At 50.1% G+C, this 23714-nt stretch overlaps 2 protein-coding genes across 3 annotated transcripts in view; both read right to left on the bottom strand.

Moving 5' to 3' along the window:
- SREBF2 (sterol regulatory element binding transcription factor 2) overlaps positions 1 to 5410 on the bottom strand; it is a 54735-nt gene extending 49325 nt beyond the window's left edge. Inside the window, exon 1 of one of the 2 annotated variants that reach the window (XM_032492333.1) lies at positions 5148 to 5410. In XM_032492333.1, coding sequence (XP_032348224.1) covers positions 5148 to 5235 — 88 coding nt within the window. In that variant the 5' untranslated portion in view covers positions 5236 to 5410. The remainder of the gene's footprint in view (positions 1 to 5147) is intronic. The other variant, XM_032492332.1, reaches the window with a different exon arrangement.
- An 842-nt stretch (positions 5411 to 6252) lies between these two features.
- On the bottom strand, positions 6253 to 22882 carry CCDC134 (coiled-coil domain containing 134). The gene is made up of 7 exons (XM_006174697.3): positions 22727 to 22882; positions 20974 to 21092; positions 20121 to 20242; positions 19830 to 19914; positions 17857 to 18038; positions 17524 to 17595; positions 6253 to 9103 (listed from the first exon to the last, which is right to left on the bottom strand). The coding sequence occupies exons 2-7, from the start codon at positions 21074 to 21076 to the stop codon at positions 8978 to 8980; spliced, it is 690 nt and encodes a 229-aa protein (XP_006174759.1). The 5' UTR covers positions 21077 to 21092; positions 22727 to 22882; the 3' UTR covers positions 6253 to 8977.
- Between the last annotated feature and the right edge of the window lie 832 nt (positions 22883 to 23714).

Genomic DNA, 23714 nt, shown 5'->3' with positions numbered 1-23714 from the left:
GAGAATCTGATATTCAAGAAATGCTATCTGATAAAGTTGCTTAAGAATTCCCTTTTTTTCCCTTTGTGTGTGTTTAATGTTTACTAAGCAGCTATTTTATTTTATTTTTTAGGGGATGGGGGAGGAGATAATTAGGCTTATTTATTTATTTAAATGGAGGTACTAGGGATTGAACCCATGACCTTCACTGAGCTATACCCTCCCCTCAAGAAATCCTTTTTTAAATTACAAAGTTGAGCAAAAAAAGACCTAGTTGAGATATAAGCAAAAATATACTTTTAAAAAAAATGCCAAGACATCAGCTGAGTATGAGAATGACAGAAAAGACTGTTCAGTGAAAGATAGGCAGCTCAAGAACTCAAGAACACTGGGCCAAAGGCCTGAGTGTGAATGCAACATTTGTCAAGGGCGAGGGCAAAAGACCCAGGAAGGAGGAGAAACCCAAGGAGACTGACTCAGTGGTCTCAGCAACTCCAGAAGATGGGTTCTGGGAAACAGAACTGGGTGAGGTCAGGAGCTAAAAACTGGTAGAAAATAAATAAGCTACGAGCAACAGCAGCTCTTTCAACCCAAACATTAGTGACAGTGATATACATTCAAATGTCAAGACAAAGCTTTTAAGTATCACAAAGGTAAAAAGTAGACCTATGCTTCACCTCACTGAACAGTTTTTCCGAAGTATGACTCACTGGAGAAACATGAAGTCAGTTTCCACCCCTCCTACTCACCTCCCTTCCCCAGTGTTGTGCTGGCCACACCCTCCCCAATACCGGGTTGACCACTCCAACCTTCCCAGTGACGTGGACACCCAGGCCAGGGGCCCACCCAACACTCTGAATTTTCCTTTCCTCATTAGACACCTTTACAGAGCCAGGTACCATCAAAGGACTCTGCCAAAGATGGAACTGACTGCTGGGAGAAGCCAGCAGAGGCCCAAGACTAGGGTGCGGGATGGGGTGCCAGCAAGAGGACCACATGAATGCAGGTATCTGACTTCGTAGGCCCTTCAGAGCCCACCAAGCAAGGACAGTGCTGACAGCTTGGTCACATTAGTGTACATCATCATGGAACTCAGAGCACCAAGGATAAAGACAAGATCCCACAAGCTTCCAGAGAAAGTATGTCACACACAGAGGGTGAAGAATCAAAATGGTATCAGATTTCTCAAGTAGTAGAAGCTAGAAAACAACTAGGCAGTGCCTTCAAAATTCTGATATAAAATCATGTGCAGCCTAAAATTCTAAACTCACCCAAACTAGCAAATTGGAGAGGTTAGAATAAAGATGTTTTCAGAGAGGCAAGGCCCTTCCCTAAACTCACTTTCAAGGTACTTTCTTAGGAAGCTACTGGAGGATGTGCTCCATCAAAACAAGGGAGTGAAAAAAACAAGAACTAGGGAACAGGGGCTTCAACATCACCCCCTGGGGTGACGGTTAAGGGCAGTCCCAGGATAAGTGGGGAACAGCAGACCTGGACAACCATAAGATGGGGCAAAAAGAGGGAAAGCTCCAGAACAGACATCAACAAGGGGGATAAAAGGAACTGACCACCATACTGAGTTTGTCACAAGATTTAGGGCTGATTTAGTTACAGGAACATGGAAAGTAAACAACTGAATAAATGGGGCTTTTATAAGCCCTAGGAAAAAAACTAACAGCAACAAAAATGTAGAGGATCTACCAAAGAGTAAAGAAAACACATGTCCATAGAAAAATCTGTACACAAATTTTCATAGCAGCTTCATTTATAAAAGCCAGAAAGCGGAAACAACCTAAAGGTCCAACAACTGATGAATGGTAAACAAAACATGGTGTATCCACATAAGGGAACACTGTGCTGCAACCTGGGTGAACTTCAGCATTATGCTAAGTGGAGAAAGCCACACAGTGTATGATTCCATTTATATGAAATATCCCGAACAGGCAAATCCGTAAAGACAGAAACTAAATCAGCTCGCTGCAAAGTGTCTTCGACCTTCTCCAAAGAGAACAGCTGCCTCTATGTGCCCCCCACCTGCTACTGTCAACTTCCTTCTGGGTTATCTAGCCTTCGATGGCTTCATCCAACTGCTCTGTCAAAGGTGGGCCTCCTAGCTGCCGAATCCCATGACTCCTTTCATGACCTTGTCATCCCTGCTGTCCTCTGAGCACTGCCTCCATCATCCACTAACTGCTCCTCGTTTCCAAGGTGCTCATCTCCCCTAGTTTATTATACTTCCTTCACCTGATCTGACCTTTGGTTCCATCCTCCTCTCTCACCTCTATCCTCAACTCATCAATGGGTGACTATGCCTCAATCTCCAACCCCAGTTTTGACCTTCTCCAGAGTATCTGCCTCCCTTTTCCTACTGGCACCTCAATTTCAGTCCTTTTAAGACAAATTTTTATCACTGCCCCCAAACCAGCTCTTCCAGCTGGCTTCTGAACCCTCCCAGGATCAAAGATTTAATGGAATCTTAAAACTCCACCTCTGCTCTGCCTTCAGGGCCAAGCTTTCAATGAGGCTCTGTCCTGTCATGTCCAGCATCTTGCACAATGCCACTTCCTATTCCCATCCCGTCACCCTCTCAGTATCATCATCTCATACCCAGACGGCTGCCTCCTAGAGCTCTCTAGGTTGCAGGTACCCTCTCTCCCCTACCACACTTACAAAGGAAGCGTATGTATTCAAATCCACAGAGTCTCTTCTTCTTCACCCAAATGGCTCCTTTCTAGGCCAGTCATCTGGGCTGGCCAGCCCTGATCCAACCCAACACCAAGGGCTGGGTCTAGAACTACTTAGAATCCTGCCTGGCTCAAGGTCCCTGGATTCATTTGGGCATTCCACAAATATTTAGTTCTAGATGACAGAAACAAAATGAAGGCTCTGCCCTGAGGGGCTGACATTCTGGAGAGGGGATGGATGGATGAGGAAATATTCAGGGATATTTGTATCTGTAAACCATAAGCCTTCAGCCTGCCCAACCCTTCTTTCCTCCAAGGCCTAGGTCAAGAGCCATCTCCTTGGTATGGTCTTCTTGGTAAGCCAGACCTTACCAAGCTCCCTAGATGCTGACTTTTACTTACTGCTCTGTGTTATTGTGGGCTGTTCGATACTCGGGCCTACGGTTTTATTACTCATCTCGAGCTCCATGAAGCCATAAAATTCTATCTTTCCTACCTTTTCATGCCCCATATAGCTCAGAAAACACAGGTGGCACTTGAATACTTGTTGACCAATGAAGACAAGGAGCCATTTTTCCCCAAATCTAATATGGAGCCCCTGTGAAGCCACTGAATCACCGTAGTAGTTTCTAGAATGTACATTTTACTCAGAAATCTATGGGGATAAGGTTAATACTTAACCACTAGGCACTTTAACACATTACAAATTAAGACAAATAGGAATCAATTTTAGAATACGAATGCAAAATGCACATGAATTTCGTTGTGTGAGGTTGTTTGCAGGCAGCTTTGGACACACTCCTTACTGGCTACCTATCCTCGGGTAAGTGAATGAACTAACCGGAGCCTCAGTTTCAGGATCTATGAAAAGGGGATGAGTGTAGTATAACCATTAGTCTCTACCTGATGACACTTGTTCAGATTAAGAACATTAATGCATGAGTGCTTAACACGGTGCCTGACACATAAGTACTCAAAACATGTTAGCTGCCCTTGTTAAGTTTCAAGAACTTTCCTCCCCTCTTTCATCAACACATCTCAGTATTTAGCAGGACTCAGTGGAAAAGTCTGTGGTTAGACCTGGGGCTTCATTTAAGGGTCTTACCACACTGCCCGGATGACCAAAATCAGAAAACAAGGTCAGGCCAAGGGGTGAAATGTTACAGAAGCAAAATGGGAAACAGATCCCTTTCAATTAGCTGCTGCCATTTCTCTCTTCCCCTAGAAGAGAATCTTCTGCTGTTTTGGTTTCTTTACCTGTATAGATTGTAACTATCCTACCTGCCTGTAAGCCTGTAGTAAGACCTTGGATATGAAAGTACTTCGTAAACTCAAGAGCACAATGCACCTGAGTTACTGATTAAGAGTATGGGTTCTGGACAATCTAAAGTGAGTGACCTTAGACAAATTAACATCTCCTGGCCTCAGTCACCTCTAAAATGGGAGCAATGAGAATATCTATCCTCAAGAGATTGCAGTGAGAAATAAGTGAAACAATATAAAGTGTCTGGGGCCTGGAATACCAGAAGAGTCCAACTATTATTCAGAGCTGTTATTATGACAACTGACCTATTTTTTGGAATCCTCACCCCCAAGCATCAGGTGAAAGCTTGATGTAGCGACACCAACACTGACCCAGGAACCATGCTCCGTAACCAGCTGGGTGACCCTGGGCAAGTCGCTGACCCTCTCCAAACTTTGGGTTCCGTGGTCACAAAATGAGAGGACTGCAAGAGAGGATCCCTGGGTCCTACCAGCTCTTCCTCTCAGCTGTTAAGGTCGCCGGAACAAAGGCCACCCGCTCCCCAGTCTGTCCCCGAGGGGCCACAACTCAAAATTCCTGCTGCTCAACTCCCTCTGCAGCGCGACAGCAGGAGCGCCCAAATCTCTATCCCAGAGAGACGCGTCCACACTCCGCCGACCCCGCTCTCTTCATCAGCAACTTGCTTCCGCAGCCGCTCGCTGCCCAAAGTTTCCCCAAGCGCCGGGAGCCTCGGCCGTGGGTCAACCCCGGGAAGATCAGGGGTTAGGGAGCAAAGCCTGGAGGCCCGACTCCCGGAATCCCAAAGCCGCCCACGCGGCGATTGACAGGTGCGACGCGGAGCCGCTGGGCGAGCTAGCGGGACCTCCCGCGGCTCGTGTAGGCGCGCGAGGGAGGCGGCGGCCGCGTGCTGTCCCAAGGCCGCTCCCGCCGGACACCCGCGACGCCCCCGGTTCCGCGCTCCTGGCCCCACGACCCTCGCTTCACTTCCGGACACGAGGCGCCCCACAGCAGATCCCACGGCCAGCCGGAGCGGAGAGGCCGGACGGGACTCAAACCCTCAGCTCCCGGAACGGCCGTGGACCCACGGGGCGACCGCGCGTGCCGGTTCTTCCCGCGCGAGATCGGGCTGCCAGGGGTGGGCGCACGCGCACCCGCGCGCGCCGCCGTAACCCCTTCCTCCCCGCGCGCCCCCGCACTTCCCCCCTCCACCCACTACTCACCGTCGATGTCCCCCAGGGTCAGCTCGTCGCCCAGCTCCGTGAGCGTCTCCATGGTCTCCAGACCGCCCAGCTCGCTGCTCTCGTCCATCGCCCGGCTCGGCACAGAAGACCCCCTGCCGTCCCGCTCAGGGAGACGTGGGGGTAGTGCCGCCGTCACCGCCCATGACACCCAACAGCCCCTGCCCGGTACCGCCTCACCGGCCGGTGCTAGCCGCCGCCATGTTTGCGCCGTGCGGGAGGGGCGGGGCGGGATTCCCCCGCCCCGACCCGCGCCCTCTGTGGTCCCGCCCCCAGACCGCGCACCCCCTTGTTTGTTGTCAATGGGACCAGGCTGGTCACGGCCAATCCGCGCGCGAAGCGGCGCGTGGGGTGATGGCGCGTCAACGATCAGCAGCTCAGATTTGCATAACGAGGCCCTGCCCCTGGCGGCCTCTTAGCGAATGCGGAGAGAAGCCTCCGAGCCCTCAGCCCAACCTCCTTCCCCTTGTTTAAAGGAGCCTCTCCTTTTTCTGTTGGTTCGGATCCACAAGCTACTCCATCCACCCGCTGGGGGTGTAAGGGTTAATATGTTCCACTCCCGCCCGCTGGGCGACCCCAAAGCAAGCCGAGAGCACATTACGTCATCTTCCCAGCTGTTACCCTCCCCTGAACCCCGTCCAGCCCACATGGGAGAGCCGGTGGAATCAAATCTGGACCCCCAACACTGGAGCCTGGCGTCTGGAGATCGTTCCAGTCGCGTTCATCCCAACTCCGTTACAAAGGCGGCTACGAAGTCTCGCGAATTGCCTAAGTGCAGAGCGTATTTTACAATCTCTGCGCCTTTGCACCTGCCGCGACCACATGCTTACTCCAACCGCCTGAGCCCGGTACCTCAGAATCTCCTGCAGTCCTTTAAAATGTCAGTGCCCGGAACCACCACAGGCCTGAGCATTTTAACAAAGTTCCGCAGGGATTCCGAGGTGAAACCCACACACGGAGTCCCACTCCTTCAACCACCTCACTTCCCCGTCTTGCAGCTGGTCACGATGTAAACAAATGTGCAAGTTTATAGGAATATACACTAAGGAATGAAAAAAGTACAAGTGCTCAGAGAAGTACGCAAGTATGGTGTTCAAAAACGTTCATCACAAAGTCCAGTGTAACTGGGAAAAACTGGGAAGCCAAATAAGGACCCAATGAATAAATCACCTCCACACAATGGAATACCATGGCATTAAACATTACATACAGAAATGTGTATCTGTTGGCAAACAATTTCACAATATATTGTTAAAAGGGAAAAGTATGTTTCCTTCTAGTCTGTGAGAGGCAGCTGTTGCTTGGTAGTCAAGACTTAAATGTTCACAGGCTGTGTGGAAGCAGACATGTGGATGAACTTAGGCACGGTGTGACTCTGCTAGTTAAATAACTGGTCTGAGCCACAGTCTTCTTACCTCTAAAACGGGGGGAATAGTGCCCCTCATAGTTGTGAAGATTGAGAGGTCATTTGCACATTTATTTGACAGTATTTATTGAATATCTCTGTGGCAGGGAAAGAGTTCCTGCCCTCTAAGAGCTTCCAGTCTGGTGAAGAAATCAGACATTGATATTCAAGATGAAACCTAAAATTATGAGAACTGTGTCTTGTATAGCCAGCAGAACAGACAACACAAAGGCCCTGAGGCAGGAGCTGATGCAAGCCAACACTTGGCATAAGGCCTGATGTACAGTTAGTACAAGGTAGCTATTGTAATTGAAAAAAATAGGGATCTGTGTGTCACACGAAGGACAAAAAGGATGGAACAGCTGAGTGTCAAGTTATGGTTATGGGAGTGGTGGGATTTAGGATGAATTTTCCTTTCTTCCTGGTATTTCAGTATTGTTTAAATACTTTTATAGTGAAGATGTATAACACAATAAATAAAGTACGTTATTCTGAGGGAAAAAAAGACAAGAATGTCTTCTTGTTTACATGCAGGAGAGTAGCTATAGATTATACTAGTCTCACCCTGAAACAAAAAGCCAAACCCTGCTGCTCTGCTCTGGACCAGGCACTGAGCTGGACAGTGCCACCCTCAACAGCACCATTCAGGGGCTCTCACAGGGCCCCCCTCACTGTGGGGGTGACTATCTGCTGGCATACCATATGGCTCACTTTCACTTGGGTCTAATGTCTTCCCATCCCAGAGTCTCAGTAACCTTCTATAGAGGGCTGCTTGAGTACCAGGAGATCAGGAAAGTGGGCACAGTGCCTCCCACTCTGCAGCTGTTCCCACGGCTCCCAGCTGGACCTGCCCTGGAAGGAGAGCAGAGTGGTTCTGTTTGTATCTTTGAAGGTGTCAGATGGGAAAACTTTTAAGTTTTCACCCATTTAAGGGTGAAAAGGAAGGGATCAAGATGGAGAGAGGTAAAGGTGTAGAAGGAAGAACCCAGGAAGACAGAGGCGCTAGATGGGGCAGAGATGAAGACAAGTAGGATCAGGCCCCTCTCTTTGCTGTGCATACAGGGGGTGCCCAGCAAATATATAGGATGAACAAAGAACCACCAGAGAAGGGCACTTGTCACTGAGAAGCCAGGCCCAACCTCAGAGAAACAGTTTAGGGCTTAGCAGAGGGGTTCAGACATTATCAAATTCATTATGTCAATGAAGCCACAGCACAGGGAAGGGATGGGCCAGGGTCACTCAGCAAGTCTGATGGGCTGAGATAAGACTCTAGGTTTCCCTTGGGCTCTGTCAGTGGTGGGGGGCTGGGGATAGTTGCATGTCTCCCCTTTTCAGAGGCAGACCCTGATTGGCAAAGTCAAAGAGACAAAGCTAGAATTCCTATTAGAGCTCCTCCCTCTGTGCCTGGGAGGGACATGACTAAAGGGCAGCTGCCCACTGCCCCGGTCATGGGTTGCACACCTCCTGACACAGGGAGCTTACTGTCTGACCAGTCCAGCTGAGGGCAGCCCTACCATCACAAAGCACAGCCTTCTGCAGAACTGCAGCCTGTCCCAGAACAGCCCCTACCCACAGACCAAGGGTTGCCCAGCACTGCCAGAGAGAACAAGTCAATTCTTCCTGCACATGCTCAATGACTGTCCCTGGATATCTGAGGACAGAGATTATGTTGCTCCATGGCTGTCTTGGGCTAAATACTCTCCCAGGAAACTTTGGTCCCTTCCCAACACTGACCCGTTGTCAAGGACAGTACTGAGAAGGGAACAGGAGGCCAAAGCCAAGTCCCTGCTTCACTGCCAGGGCCTGAGGCTCATCCTGATGAGGAAGGAACATCCTCTAAGCTGGTCTGTACATCTGAGAGCCCCTGATCCCCCCACCCAGGCCCCTCCGACCTGCTCCATGAAGGGGCTCACAGCTCCCTGAGGCCCAAACCAGCCTCGGTTAGCCCAGAGGGTTTGCTGGCTTTTATTGTGTCTCTGTAGGGGGCTAGAACCTGTGCGGGCAACTCAGCGACACACAGAGGCCGGCAGCAGGCAGGACACCTCCACACACAGCTCAGAGCCCAGTTCTGCTGCCTCCCCACACAGGGCAGCAGCTAGCTGGCCAGTGGTCCTAACCCACCGGGAGAGTCCAGCCCAGGATTCCTCCTGCTTCCAACATCTCCACAGGGTTAGGTCTGCAGCATAGCGCCCTCTGAAGGCTCCCTTGGCACCCCTCCAGACAGATCCCTGGGAGGAAATCCAGCCCTCTTCAGCCCAGTCTCTTCAGCTGGGGCTCAGAGCTGGCTTCAGGGGGCCGAGCAAACTCGACCTCTCCTCTCACAGTGGCCAGCTCTCACCACCAGTTGATGCCAAAGCATTCTCCTCTTCCTCCTGACTGGCCCCTTGAACCCTGGGCTGCTCCAGGGCTATAACTCAGACTGGGATCTCGAGATCCGAGGGCCTTTTCGGATCTCTTTCCTCTTCTCCTCTTTCTTCCGGCGTTTCTCCTCTTCTCTCAGGGCCTTCTGGAAAGGGTCAGTGCTGGAGATGAACTGAGGGAAGAGCAGAATGGTCTGATTAAGTCTAAAGGGTTTGCTCTGAGCCAGGCTGCTGTGGGCTGTGGGGACAGGAAGGTCATTTAGACACAGGCCTTGCCCTCGGGGAGCCCGCACACATGGAGATAGTTAAATGGGCTTGGGGAAAAATGCCAAGTGAGTCTTGAAAGATAAGCAGGAGCCTGCCAAGCAAACAGGGTGAGGGAAAAGGACACTCCAGGCGGAGGGACAGGTGCTGAGGTGTGAACCTGCATGGGGCATCTGAGAAACAATAAGCAGACTCCACTCATGGTGAAGGGAATGAGTGCTCAAAACAACCGTTAACAAAGAGGTTAAACTGGCAGACCCTGAAGAAGAGGTGGAAAGAAGACACGATGGTGCCCAGGTTCATGGTTTCCATAGTGGGTACCTGGTGGTACCCAGTGGGGAGATGGGAACACAAGGCGAGCTGGGGAGGAGGACTTCAGCTGGGGCCATCCCCAGGCCCTCTGCTTCTCTTCCTCCATTCTCCAGACCAGCTCATCTAAATCCATGGCTTTTGTTATGCCTCTCTGGTCAGATTCTCCCTCAAATTTGCATCTCCCTATCTAAATGCCTGACACCTCACACGAGGATGTGCAAACATGTCCCAAACTCGGCATGGGTGGAGGGGATAGCTCAGTGGTAGAGTGCCTGCCTAGCATGCACAAGGTCCTGGGTACAATCTCCAGTACCTCCACTTAATAAATAAATAAATAAATAAATAAATAAACCTAATTACCTCCTCCCCTAAAAAAAGGCAAACAGCATGACTCCATCACTTCCAGAGTCCCTGTCCTCATGAACAGCAGTGCCCCACATCCCAGTCTAGGCAAGTAGGGCAGAGACCAAGCATCCTCTCCACCACCCCCATCCACACAGCCCTTTTGCCAGGGCCTGGCCCATTTTAACCCCTAAGCCTCAAACCCATCTATTTCTCTCCATCTCTCCTATCCTATCACTACTACCATTCCCACCCCCACCTCTCTCCTGATAACTCTGGGCACCTCCAAGAGTCTCTCCACACCCATTTTGGTCCCTTTTACGCCATTCTCCTCACTGCAGTTAGATCTTTTCAAGACATAAATCTCACTCCTGTGTAAACCCTTCCACAACTCTCCATTACTCTCAGGACAAAGTTCCACCCAGCTGAATCTGCAGGCCCACCCTGCCCACCTCTCCTCCTCCCTCACTTCTGGTTCTTGGATTCCTTTGCTCCCACTTCCAGGCCTCTGCACATGCTGTGGTCCAAGCCCAGAATGCTCCTCCCAGCCCCCACTCTCTCTGCCACGTAAGCTCCAGTTCAGCTGTCACCATCCTTAGGAACCTGCCCTGACTCCCAGCTGACGCTGCCTCCTCTGTTTTTTCTCAGTGTTTCTCCCTGTGACCTCCTGCCCTTTGTGATCACCTGCTTCATGCCTGTCACCCCTATTGGATGCGACTCTCCGCGAGGACAGGCAGATCATGTCAGGTGTTGCTCACTGCCACAAGCCCCTAGTGCAGGGCCTGGCTGGCTTATAGACGGCAGTCAGTATATATTTTTTAAATGAATGATGTTAGAATATGAAATACAACAGTACCCAAAACTCAGGTAACTGTTGTGAAATGTGCCCATTTTATTTGTTCATAGGGTAAATCAGATAAATGTTTCATCAAGGTAGACATTTAAAACAAACTAGGAGCTCCACCTTGTGGAGTAATCCACCTACCTCGTAGGTTAGATTGAACCACAAGGCTGGAAGATTAGGTGAAGTCAGAGAAGTTCAGCCCAGAGGGTAAGTGGTCAGCTCAAGTTACACAGTAAGTGGGAGGCCCACCTGGGACTGGCCCCAGGCCTCCCACCTCCCTGCCCAAACCCAGTGCTTTCCCTACCACACTCTGCCTCCTATCCCTATGAGTTAATTATGATCCTCTTGGGAGGAACGAGGAGCCAGAAGACTGCTCAGGTCACAGAGAACCCCATATTTTCTGGCTCTGGCTGAAGAAGGACAAGTGAAGAGATCCTGGCCCCTCCAGCCTCAGCTAATTGGGTCAGAAGAGAAACACTGCTTATTCCCTTTCTAGGTCCCTTCCCCTCTAGGCCTGGCTGACGCCTACTTTAAATTCCTGATGCTAACCTCGGGCAGGCCCTTCATGCTGCCTGGCAATTCAGGATGTTTGCCTGGCCCACTCCCTCCTGCTCTTTTAGACATACCTTCTCCTGAGCCTCCATCACTCCTCCCTTCCTCACTCGAAGACCAAGGCCTTGCTTCCTGTTTCACAGAGAATGGAAATACTCCGAAGACAACTTTCACAAGCTCCCACTGTCACACCCACCAACCTATTTGCTTCTGTGCCCACACTACTACTCCAGGCAAGGCCATATCTTCCCCTGGGCACCAGGCCTTCCCTCTCTCCTCTCTTCCCCAGGGATGAGGCTCTAGCAACTCTCCTACCCTTGCACCATCTTCCTGTTCTTCGTCCCCAGTGGGTGTATACTACCAACATGCAAATGTGCTACAGTCGCTCCCACCTGACTAAGTTTCCCCTGGAACCCACACCCTCCTCCAGCTATTCTCCTGCTGGTTTGTTCCCCTTGAAAAAAAAACTCTTCATGATAAGCAACAAGGATACATTGTATAGCCCAGGGAATTATAGCCATTATCCTGTAATAACTTTTAATGGAGCATAATCTGTAAAAATACTGAGTCACTATGCTGTACACCTGAAACTAACATAAAAAAGAATGTGAAAAGGAATACACGTATGGATACGTATGACTGAAACATGCTGTACACCAGAAAGTGATACACGGTAAACTGACTATACTTCAACTTTTTTTTAAAGGCAAAAAATAAGTAAATAAATAAGAAAGAAAAAAGAAAAATTCTTCAAAGAGTCTGAGAGTTCACCTGTACTTGATATATCCTCTTCCTTTCCTCTCATTCTCTCGAAACCCAGTCTTCTGTCCCCACCACTCCACCAAAACCACCAAAATAGCTTGTATTGAGATCTCTGATGGCCTGTCTCCATATTGCTAAATCCAGTGGCTGATTCTCAGTCTCATCGCCCTTGACTCTCAAGCAGCGTTTGACAAACAGATCACTCCCTCCTCCATGTTACTTTTCTCATGGCCTCTGGGAAACTATTCTCTCTTGGGTTTGCTACTATCAAACTGACTGATCCTGGGGGTGGGTGGGTATAGCTCAGTGGTAGAGCACATGCTTAGCAAGCACAAGGTCTTGGGTTCAATCCCCAGTACCTCCATTAAAAAAAAAAAAAAAAGGAAGAAAATTTAAAAACAATAAACAGCCTGATCCATCTCTGGGTGCTTTGCTAGTTCCTCCCCATTCTCCCATCTCTAACTTCAGGCACACCCCAGGCCTCAGTCCTGAGACCACTGCTCTATCTGCCCTGTCCTCCCACCTCCAACATGATCAGTACCCTCCTCATGGGCATGACTTTCACATTTATAGCTCTAGCTTCAACTTCTCCCCCAAAATCTAGTCATATATCCAGTTACCTCCTTGACATCTTCATTCAGACACCCATCAGGTCCAGAAATAAGGCCTTGAACCTGAGCCAGCCCTCAACCTGGTCCCACCAGTTCGCCCATTTTGGAAAATGATAGTCCCATTCTTCTTCCCATGCTCAAGCCGAAAATCACTGAGTCATCCATCTGTCTCAGTCCACATCTGCTCCCTCAGTAAATCTTACTGGCTCTACCTGCAAAACAGAACTAAATTCTCACCATTTCTCACCAGCCCCACTGTTGTCACCTGATTCAAGCCACCACTAACTCCTAGACCAGCACAGCAGCTGGTCCTCACCAGTGTCCGTCTCCACGCTGGTCCCCAGACTACTCCCCATACAGCAGCCAGGCTGATCCTAAAAAGAGATAAATCATAGTCCCTCACCCTGCTATGTGTCTTGGAGTAAATGCCAAAGCCCTTGAGAATACCTGCAAGGGTCTTGGGATCTGGCCTACAACTCTGACCTCACGTTCTCACACTCCCCACCCCTCCAAATATGCTCTATCTCAGGGCCTTTGCACTTGCTGCTCCTTCAGCCTGAAATGTTCTTCCCCTAGAGGCAGAGCTGGCTCCCTTGCTTCTTTCAGGCCTTTTCAGTTAGGACCTTCTGTGTCCAAGTCACATGAAACAACAACTGCATCCCGGCCTAATTCCTGAAATACCTTCCCAAATTCCTCTGCCTTTTTCTCCACAGCCCTTGTCACCACCTACCAAATTATATGTATTTTTATTGACTGTCTATCTCCTCCAACTAGAATGCCATTCCCAGGAGGGTAGGGCTAGAGAGCTTCTCTAGTGGCTGGGATTCAGTAGACACTCACTAAATGTTGAATGAATGCATGTGCTATGTCTCTGAGACTTTGTGTAAGTTAGTCCCTCTGCCTGAAAGTTCTTCCCTGAGCTGATTCACCTGGCAACTCTTACTTATCCCAGAGCCTCCACCACCTACATCTGCAGACTCCCTCTCACGGGTCCCCTGGCTCATCGGGCTTCCCTCTTCCACTGGCAGTGATCACGCTGGATTGGGACTATGTTTCCCAGCTGTCTTTCACAAAAGACTGTGAGCATCTGAAGAGTGGGAAGAGGGCCAGTTCCGTCTGGACAGGGACAGTAGCCAGCGCAAAGCCTGATACAAGTTAGTGATGGGTATATTAGTAGGAGAGGACTCCTGGAACACTCACCAGTATAGAAGGAGTGTACCAGGGGAGCTGAGCAAACCTGGGCTATTGCTGGTGAACAGGTCCATGCTAGATACCAAAAAGTGAGTGAAATCTTGGGACTGTCCCCAGCCAATAAGAAGTAAGGAAGTATGTTGTATCTGTGGTTATCTCTATAGCACATTATGATGAAGCTAAACTAAATCTATCCTAGAAACCATTCTCTCATGTAGCCCATACTCTCACCCCACTCCTGTGTGAGAGGCATTAATGACTTTCAGGGCAAGGAGAGTGCCATAGCAAAAAGAATTATCTCCACAGGTGCCCCCTCATTGGGAAAGGCAATCTGCCATGGCCTTGGGCATCCCTGAGTGTTCTCACCAGGTACACCAAGAACTCAGCCCTGACTGTTCCTACCCGGGCCACTCATTTATCAGGGTTGTGACTGCAGCAAGTAACCTTGCATGATGTGTCATCTTGGTTTTACACGAAGGTTTGTTTTTACATTTTGGTTTACATGAAGGTTGGTTTTACAGCTATGCTAGTGTGGAAAACTGTATCCCCAACTCTGCCACCTGAAGCAAAGCCATTAGCTCAACAGGGCCCACAGAGGTGCCCCTAAATACTCAGGCCAGTCCACTGATTAAGAGCTAATGGTGCTGTGCAAAAGAGTTAATTTAACATAGCCGGGCTGACTGCTGTTCTTTGGAAGGCCTGCTTCCGTGGTTGGCCCTTGGCTGGCATCTGGGAACCTGGATTCTGGGAGGGCTCACACCACCCTAACTGATAAGAGTGGCGCACTGTGCCTAAACTGTTTTTGTAAACAATGTGGTTTATGCTAAACACTTGCTTTCCTTCTGGAGTTTGGAATTTTGGTATGTCCTAGGCAGAGGGTGCCTATGTGACCAGTTGCCAATAAAAACTCTGGGCACTGAGTCTTTAATGGGCTTCCCTGATAGACAGCTTTGCATACATGTTTTAATAACCCGTTGCTAGGGGAATAGTGTGTCCTGTGTGACTTCACTGGGAAAGACTCGTGGACATTTGTGCCTGGTTTCCTCAGACTTCACCCCAGGAGGTCAATTTTACTGTGTATCCTCTCACGGTGTAAACCATGGCCCTGAATATGACTACACACTGTGAGTCCTCCTAACAAACCATCAACCTGGGGGTGGTTCTGGGAACCCTTGACACAGGTTTCTATGGGCAGCAGCAGCCATCCAGCCACAGTGATGACGCTGGAAGACCAACTGCCACAAAGGTCAGTAAGATAACAATCAATTAAAAGCCATCACTCTTGCCTAGATGATACTCCTAATGACCAGGCATGTTATATTCTCACTGACTGTTGTCAGTGTCCTAGCCATCTGGTCTGCCAGATGACTAGGCTACAAACTGGCAGATCAAAGATAGCCATCCTTCTTCGGGGTCATGATCTGTGGAAACAAATTGTGGTTGACAACTGAACAGTCTGGGTCACTCATTTAGATGCCCATAGCAAGACCGATTCTCTGATGAGACCAACCAGAATCAAAATGCTGACTGAGCCTACAATGCCCAGTTGACTGGCTTTGCTGCCTACATGCATTATTGTACTAGATATGGCAATAAACCCGCCATGGTGTATTGTCATGAACTGAAACACAGCAGAGGACTCTGTATTTCTGGTTCAACTACCTAGAGTCCCTGGGGAACAGTACTGGCCCAGGAGCATTAGAATAATGACCCCTTAGTTGAGTATAGTGACTCACGTCCATGATGGGAGACACAATGTGTGTCTGGAAATTTTGCAAAAATGACCTTGTCCCATTCACATCTAACTCTTCTGGATAAAAAGCCTAGGTCACAGAAGGGAATAACTAGAGAAAAGTGAAATTATAGGTCATAGGATGTGACACATTGATTTTGTAGCAATAATCTGGGGAGTGAATGCTCTAGATCCCAGAAGGTGCATGGAACAATGAATCTTCTTTGTGCCTTAGATCCAGCACTTGGCAAAACAATCCTAGGGTCCGTCCAAGCAAGTGGCAGCTGCAGCTGACAATCAGGCCAGCTGCTCGTTGTGTCATTCTCAACCATGCAACAGGAAAACTCACATAGACACTGTCAGTTCTGAACTATTCCGCTGTGCCTGATGCCATCACGGGCAGCTCCTGAAGTCACTCTGCACAGACACACAGACCAGTACAACCTTGTTTCAATCTGACAGATACAAATCCATCTGCTTCTCCTGATCCCGAGCAGCCTTGGGTTATGCCATGTGGGGAACTGAGGCTGCAATGCTGCAGTAACGTTCCCCCCCAGGGCTCAGCCAAACAATGTAATGGTGACCCAAATCAAGTGGTAACATGTGGAGACACCGGGCATGGAATGCCTCTCCACTGGGGATGACAGATGCCTTGGGTCCATCTATTGGCCCCTTTAATCACTGGCAATGACATCAAAGATCAGCAGATCAGTCTAAACTTTCGTGTAGGTGGTAATGAGTAACAGATTGGCCTTAGACCATATTCTGATTGTCTAACGTAAGGCCCACTGGCCCCCGCAGGACTTACCACAGCTGGCTGAGGCCAGGACCCTAGAGTATGTGGCTGAGACCAGCACTGCGGTGGGCTTGTCCTGATGCCTACAGTCCTACTGATGGCAGTGTGAGACAAACTCGACAAATCTGGTCCCAATCTCCACCAATCAGATTAATCAGATGGAATAGGATATTCATGCAGGAATCTGAGTTAAGCTGAGACATGTAGGGCTGATGGACAGAATGTGGGGGAGGCGATCTTCTCTGGCCCCAAGCGTCCCTGCACATTCTTGCTGGGTACACCTGACCACTCTGTACCTGGGCCATATCTCAGTTGTGCTTGCAGGGGTAATGTCTGTCCCCAAAGTTTGCTTCTGCTTCACTATAAAGGTGGTGAATTTCCCAAGCTTGGTGTTCTTCAACTTGATGCAAATCCACTGCACGCACAGCATCTGCCTGGGCCCTTCTGTGTCACCCCCTGGGACTTGGGGAATAAGCAAAACCCACATGGCCAAGTCAAAGCAACTGCTTTTGCTGTAATAAACTCAGATGTCTCTGACCTGTTAGCATCCATGAAACAGCAGCAGTCTAGCTTGTTATCCTGAAAGCTGGGTAAAATCCTCCCCATCTCATGGACCCTGGTGCTCCTCCCTAAACCTGGGGAGAGCCAGTCCTCTAGCCTTTCCTTTCTGCCCCTCTGTCCCTGCTCTGCCACTTCTGATCTCTTCCTTCCCTCTACTGTGTGTCCCCTCTGTCCGGCTACCCTTGTAGCCTCCAGCCCTCAGAGACTACACCACTTCAGCCCCCAGGATGAGAACATGTGCAGAAATACGGGGCAGAAGCCCAGCTGGGTGCTCTGAGGCTCAAGGGCAGAGAGGCATGGCCTGACCTCCCCTGGTTTTCCTGACATTCACCTGCTGTGAATCATGCCTATTGTGCACTGGTATGGATGTATTCACAGCCTCTGACCGCCCCTCATGGCTGAGGTCCACACCCCATGAACAGACAGGGAGCTGAGGCTAAAACAAAGCCAGTAGCTTGCCCGAAGGCATCAGTGAGTGAGTGACAGTTCCTGGACCCAGATACAGGCATGTCTGACTCCAAGTCCGCCCTCACGCTCCACCCCAGGTGCCCCAGCCCCTGCAGACCCTGGCCTCCCACAGCTCAGCAGAGGCAAAGCAAACATGGCCACAGGCCCCAGCAGCTCACCTCTGTGCGGTCTACTTTAAATGGGTTCTGGAAGTCAGAGTCTTTCTCGCTGATCCCCAGCTCCTGGGCCATCTGCGGATGAGGAAAAGCTAGTCATCCTCTGCCTTCTCCTGCCTCCTGCTCACCCACAGGCCACTCCCTCCAAGCCTTAGGCCAGGTGATGACCCCTGGGTACCCAGGTCAGCACAGAGCCCCTTGAAATGGCACCTCAAGGAGACTTTTCACAAAAAATAGAACCAGGGCCAACATCCAGGCCCCACTGAAGGCAGATGCATGACTCATGGCACATTACCAGAGAGAGGGCTCCCAGATCTCCTTCACCCCAGTCCTTACCAGGCTGAGGATGGGCGAGTGGGGCCCCTGGTCAAAGACGCCCGACTGGTTGCAGAAGCTGATGCCCCAGCGGATGAGAAGGTTCCAGTTGGAGTTGTGGTCAAAGTAGTGGTGCACAATCTTTGGGAAGCGCAGTACCACATCACCGAAGAAGGCCGTGTTCTCCACCACTTGGGAGAAAGCTGGCGAGAGGACCCTGATGAGTGGTCAGGGGAGGTGCCCTTCTACAGCCTTCCTAACCAGCCCTGTGCACCCTCTGGAGAACAGAGGCAAGACCACTAATCAGGCTGCTGACTACATGTGCAGTGCATGCTAAGGGCTTTATGTCCACCACCATCGAATCATCAAAACCACCTTTAGAGGGAGATGTGGCTGCTATGCCCATTTTACAGACAGGAAACTGAAGTTGTCAGCTAGTGAGCAGCAAACCTCAGCTGCAAACCCAGGTCTGTCGGACTCCAAACGCCATACTTCTTCCCCTGTACCTCACAGATTAGAAGTCTCGTTTGCCGTGGGGACCAGAGAGGTGGGTATCATTTTGCACATGGAGGCATATGCATCTCATGAGGCTTTGCTGGGCCCAACCTCCGCAACTTGGTATCCTAATGTCCAGAGCTGGGCCCTGGTGTTAACCACAACTACAGGGTCTATGAGGGGTCAGTTCTGTTAGGATGGCCAGGGAACATGGCCAGGGGTCAGGGTTTGTTTTCTTTTTAGTATATGTCCAATTTTATTTTATTTTAAATGCTTAAGTTCTTATTTTGAAATACTTTTAATACTTTTAGACTTACATAATACACCACAAAATTCCTTCACTCAGCTTCCTCTGTTATCATCCTACATAACCACTGTACAACTATCTAAACCAGGAAATTAACACTGATACAATACTATTAACTAATCCATAGACCTCATTTAAATTTGGCCAGTTATCCCACTAATATCCTTCCTCCAGTCAACAGATCAGTGTAGACTGAGTTTAGTGTCCATGGTGGTGGCAGGTCCCCCTGACCCAGGCTAGCATAAAGAATAGTAACTATACACCCACCCCTGGTGGCAGCCCCTATTTGAGTGACTGCTATAGATAAGGCCCAGTCAGCTCTCACCAGCAATGGCCACATCAGAGAGAGAAGTGGGCTCCTCCAAAGATACACCAGGTTAGGGCTAAGATAAGTAGGGTTGGGATCCCTGGCTTCAGAACAATCTTGAACTGCAAAGAATTCAGGAATTCACTTGGTTTATAGGTAAGAGCCAGGGCAAACCACCTGTCCTCTTTCATCTGGAAACCAGAGGTAATAATGCCTTCCTCAGTTATAGTGGAGATTAGAGATTATATTTGTAAAGCGCCCAACACTCAGTATGTAAAGGCTACTTTCGTCCTGTCTTAGACAGTGTAATCTAAAAAATCTTGTTAGAATATAACCAGTTAATGGGGAGAAATTACCACTGGAGAGAAATTCTTGGAAGAAAGGATGAAGGAACACAGGATAGTCTTTTATTTATATAGGTCCCATCTCGTCTCAAAAAGATTTAAGGGGGTTGAGGCTTTTAGAACAGTAGTAAGGAGTGCTGTTAACTACTCTCGTGGGCCTGACAGTTCAATAGCCCTCAGTTTTTTCTCCTATAAATGGGAACAACCCTTGCCTTCTCTACCAGAAGGGTCAGAGTGGTGAAGAAGGCAAGGATTCCTGGAGTAGCAGTGGGCAAAGGCTCCTCCCTGATTCCCCTGCCCCAAGCATAGGACAGCATTTTAGAATATATCTGTGTCAGGCACATAGAAACTGGCTCTGAAAGGAGCCCAGAAACACTTGGAAAATCATATACTAAGTGCCCATCCACCCAAGGGGACCGCTTGGAAGGTGCCACAAGAGGGTACTTCCGGAGGAAAAAAAGTGACAAGAACAGGAGGGAAGAAGCAGCTAGAGAATATCAAGGTGGTGGAAGGGAAGAGGGCAAGATCAGGAAGACCATACCATCTTTCAGTTTCTCGTCCTGGGGGAAGGGGCCATCTGGGAGCACATCTGCAGCAATGAGCACTGTCCGGGAGTCCTCCAGCACCTGAGGGAACCCCACCTGGGCTGAGTGGCTTTGCAAAGGTCTTCCCAGACCGGCCCCAGCCCCATTTACTTAAACACTACTTCAAATCTTCTGTGCATGCAGTTCCCCTCATTGAACACTATCCCCTTAGGGAACTCCTACTCATCCATCAGTGCCCAGATCAAAGACTAGGCCTGCTGTGAATTGCACCCCCTGCCTGCATGCACCTTAAAGAGGCCCCTGAGCATCACATCAAGGATCTTGTACTGCTGGTAGACATCATTCAGCTGTGCTAGATTTTTCAGTGCCAACAACTGCTCTCGTCGCTTCACCTCAAACATCTTCTTGTCTGAGCAACATTAAGTTAAGGAGCTGGCATCAGTTCTCCTGCCTGGATAATCTAGTGGTTCTGATTCAGAGGGCCCATTCCTGGCAAGCAAGTATCTGCAAGGGGCATAGATGTGCTTGTCTGGGAACCTCCATCCCCTTCCCCCCAGGGAAGGAATAAACTGCCTGAGAAGCATATGAATCCTTCAACATATCATTCATCCATTTTGCAGAGGATTCCATACCCAACAGGCTGAATACAACCCTCAGGATCTGGCTCCCACTCTCCCCTTCCCCTGGTCTTTCCACCATCTCCAACAGCCATTCACTACTCCCAGAACCTCTGCTTCTCTCCTCACACTGTACACTCTACCTGGGATGCCTCTCACCATTTTCCATGAGTTTCTATTCTTTCAAGACGCAGTTCTTGAGTAGGAGGCCCAGTATGTCAGGGCTTGGTCTCCACCCAGGATCTCACCCACAAGGTGCTAGGCACATGTACAATCTTCACAGTCCTCATGGCTCTGAGAGATGTGCCTTGCCTTCTCAATTTAACGTTTGGGGAAACTGAGGCTCAGAAGAGGACTGACTTGATCAAGGTTTGGTTGGAGCACTTTACCTCTTCTCCCCTGTTCCCATCATAGGGTCTGCTCCATCCCTGGAATCCTGCAAGTGGCTACGGGTATCCAGAGACCTCATTTGTAGACCTTTCAGAAACAGCTCGTTAATACTACCTCTAACCTCAAAGGATACAGATCTCCAGGCTCGGGTCCAGGGAGGTCCTCAGAGTACCTGTGACTCCTGTTCCAGACAGAAGCAGGACAGAGAGGAAGGCCAGGAACTGCAGAAAGTCCATATCCAAGACCCTAGAGCTAGGGGAGTAATCCAGAGAAAGAAGGTGAGATTCAAAGCTTGGTGTTATATAAAACAGAAAGTGAGGCGAAGAGCAACCTCCCCTGACATGGCACTGACTCCGAATACCAAGAACCCAGCTTTGGGAATCCCTGTTTTCCATCCAGTCCCTAGCCCAGGGCCTGTGACCAACAAACACACAGTAAAGACGTGGGGTGGTAGGAAGGAAGGAGGAAGATAAACGTCAGCAATGGGAGCATGTTTAGGGAACAAGGATCAATGTCTGGAGCTCTGTGCTGGAGCCCTGGCTCTGCTTTATTGCAGGATCTCCAGCAAATTGCTCAGCCTCTCTGAGTCTCATCTTCCTCACTGCAAAATAGGAATAAGGTCACCTCCCTGTTGCAGGGAGGGAGGACTGGGTGAGACACTGTGCCTGGGGAAGGAGGGCCTGGTCAATATCATTCCCTCTCAATTCCCCCATCCTGGCTTCCCAGGAAGGTACCTAGTTAAGGAGGCCCAGGCAGTCAGAGATGTGAAACTTCTGGGGTTTCCCTCATCCCTGACTTCTGTCATCAGAAAGGAAGAAGGGATGCAAGGCGGAAAGGGAAACAAGGCAGTCTTGGGGTAAGAGGGCTGCTACTCACTCTCTTTGGAACCAGAGGCACCACAAGCAACAACTGTGCCTATTCAGGCAGCATTCCCCAATTATTTGAGTACCTATCATGTTCTAGAGCTTGGAGTACAGCAGTGAATCAAACAAACAAAATTCCCTGCACCTATAGGTTAAGAGACAATTAATAAACTTGTAAAACAAGCACAGAAGGATGAGGAGTCAGCGAGGTGAAATGTTAAATACAGTAGTCAGAGGAGGCCTCAACTCGGATGACAGCTGCCCAATTTTACCAATGTGGAGACCAAGGCACAGAAAAATGAGGTGACTGCCCAAAGACACTCATCGATTCCCAGGCTAAACCAAGAGTCTGAATGCACATAGGCTATCTCAGAGCTGGCCACTGTTCTACCAGGACATCTGCCCCAGGGGAGACATGCTCTGTTATCGACAGTGAGATCTCGCAGAGGTGAACAGAGGACCGCCTCTACCCAACGCAGATGAGACAACTGAAGCCTAGAGAATGGGAAGTAGTTCAAGTTCACCCAGAACCCCTACCTTCCAATGTCACACTCCAAATACAACAGAACCAAACCCTGGTTAAGACAGAACTTGGGGGCAGGGGTTATCAGACAGCCGGTAATGACTGAAGCAGGGAAGAAGCGGGTAAAGAAAGCCGAAAAAGACTGCGTGGGGGCAGATTCTGCTTCCTCTACTGTTACTCCCACTTCTCTGGCCTCTCAATCCCGCTCCCCTCCCGATGAATCCCCAGAGCTCTTCTCGGCTCGGCATGCGACTCTGAACTTATTCTGCAGGAGTGGCGCGGTGGTGGATCCTGAGCTGGGTACCTGGTCTCGAGGACCAGGGTTGCTGCCCCGATCCTTTAGGGCACCGGGAGGAGAAAGAGTCTTTCCAATGAGGAGAGGTGTCTAGCTAGGTCTGTCAGTACCACCTCCCATCCGCAGCAGCCGGTTCTGGTCCCTCGGTCCCTGCCCACCCCACCCCCCACCGCCGGGTGCCTGCCAGGCCGGCGCCCCCGCCTACCTGGTCAGGCGAGCAGGTAGGCAGACGGTCGGTGTACAGCGCGACTTCAGGATGCGCGACCGACTAGCAGAAGCGCGGAAGCTGAGTACCGTGAACAGCGGCTCAGGAACCAACGAGTGCCGCCCCGCCCACCGCGCCGCCGGACCAATGAGCGCGGGCCGCGATGGCCGCTCCCTGGCCTCATTTCCGGCCCTGCCCCGTAGGCTCCGGCGCGGATCCTGCGCGCTGTCGGCGGGAGCCTAGTCCCGCCCACCCTGCGGAGAGACTCGCGCACGTGTTAAGGTCGGGTTGGAAGAGTCAGCCTGGAGTCTCTTCCTAACGTAAAGGTCGCGTCAGTGTACTGGGGCTTTGACCCCTGTCGGCCGGGCGACCTTCCCCGCAACTGTTTAGTCAGCTGAGTGTTTTTTAAACTGCAGTTGGCAAGATCAGTTTAGTGGGTAGTGACTAACATTTTTTTTTTAAGTAACGTGCAGTGCAGAGTTGGGGCAATCCCTGCTGCTTGCCCCTCCGGCCCACAAAGTTCTAAACCAAGTTCATCGGGTCCTTCCCTGTCCAACCGTTAGGATGGAGTTCAGCCCAGTTTTGTGTAGGGTCAGTAGAGCCAGACCCGAGGAAGGGCTAGCCAGTTAAAGGCACCAGGGCCCTGGCAGACAGGCGGGAAGGCAGCTAAAGGTTCCTGTGAGCTGAGCTCAGCACAGGAGCCGACCGCTGCGGAAGGCAGACATTAAAAGAACCGCACATGTGGGTACACAAATGCAAGGTCTGAATAGGACCGGGAGGGAAAGAAACACAGGGGACCAACTTTATTCAGGGGAGGGCTGCACTGGAACAGTTCCCTCAGCTGGGAAGGCTGAGACGGTCTCGACCTGCTCACCTTCCTTGCCTGAAAACTGTACCTCTCTCCACCTTCACCTGAGGTGAGGTAGCAGGTAAAGTAACTCCCAGAGCACTTGGATCACAGCAGCACCTTTCTCTGCCCCTCCATCCA

Source organism: Camelus ferus, chromosome 12, assembly GCF_009834535.1.
Source record: "Camelus ferus isolate YT-003-E chromosome 12, BCGSAC_Cfer_1.0, whole genome shotgun sequence".
NCBI lineage: Eukaryota > Metazoa > Chordata > Mammalia > Artiodactyla > Camelidae > Camelus > Camelus ferus.
This window is presented reverse-complemented; position numbering and strand designations above follow the sequence as displayed.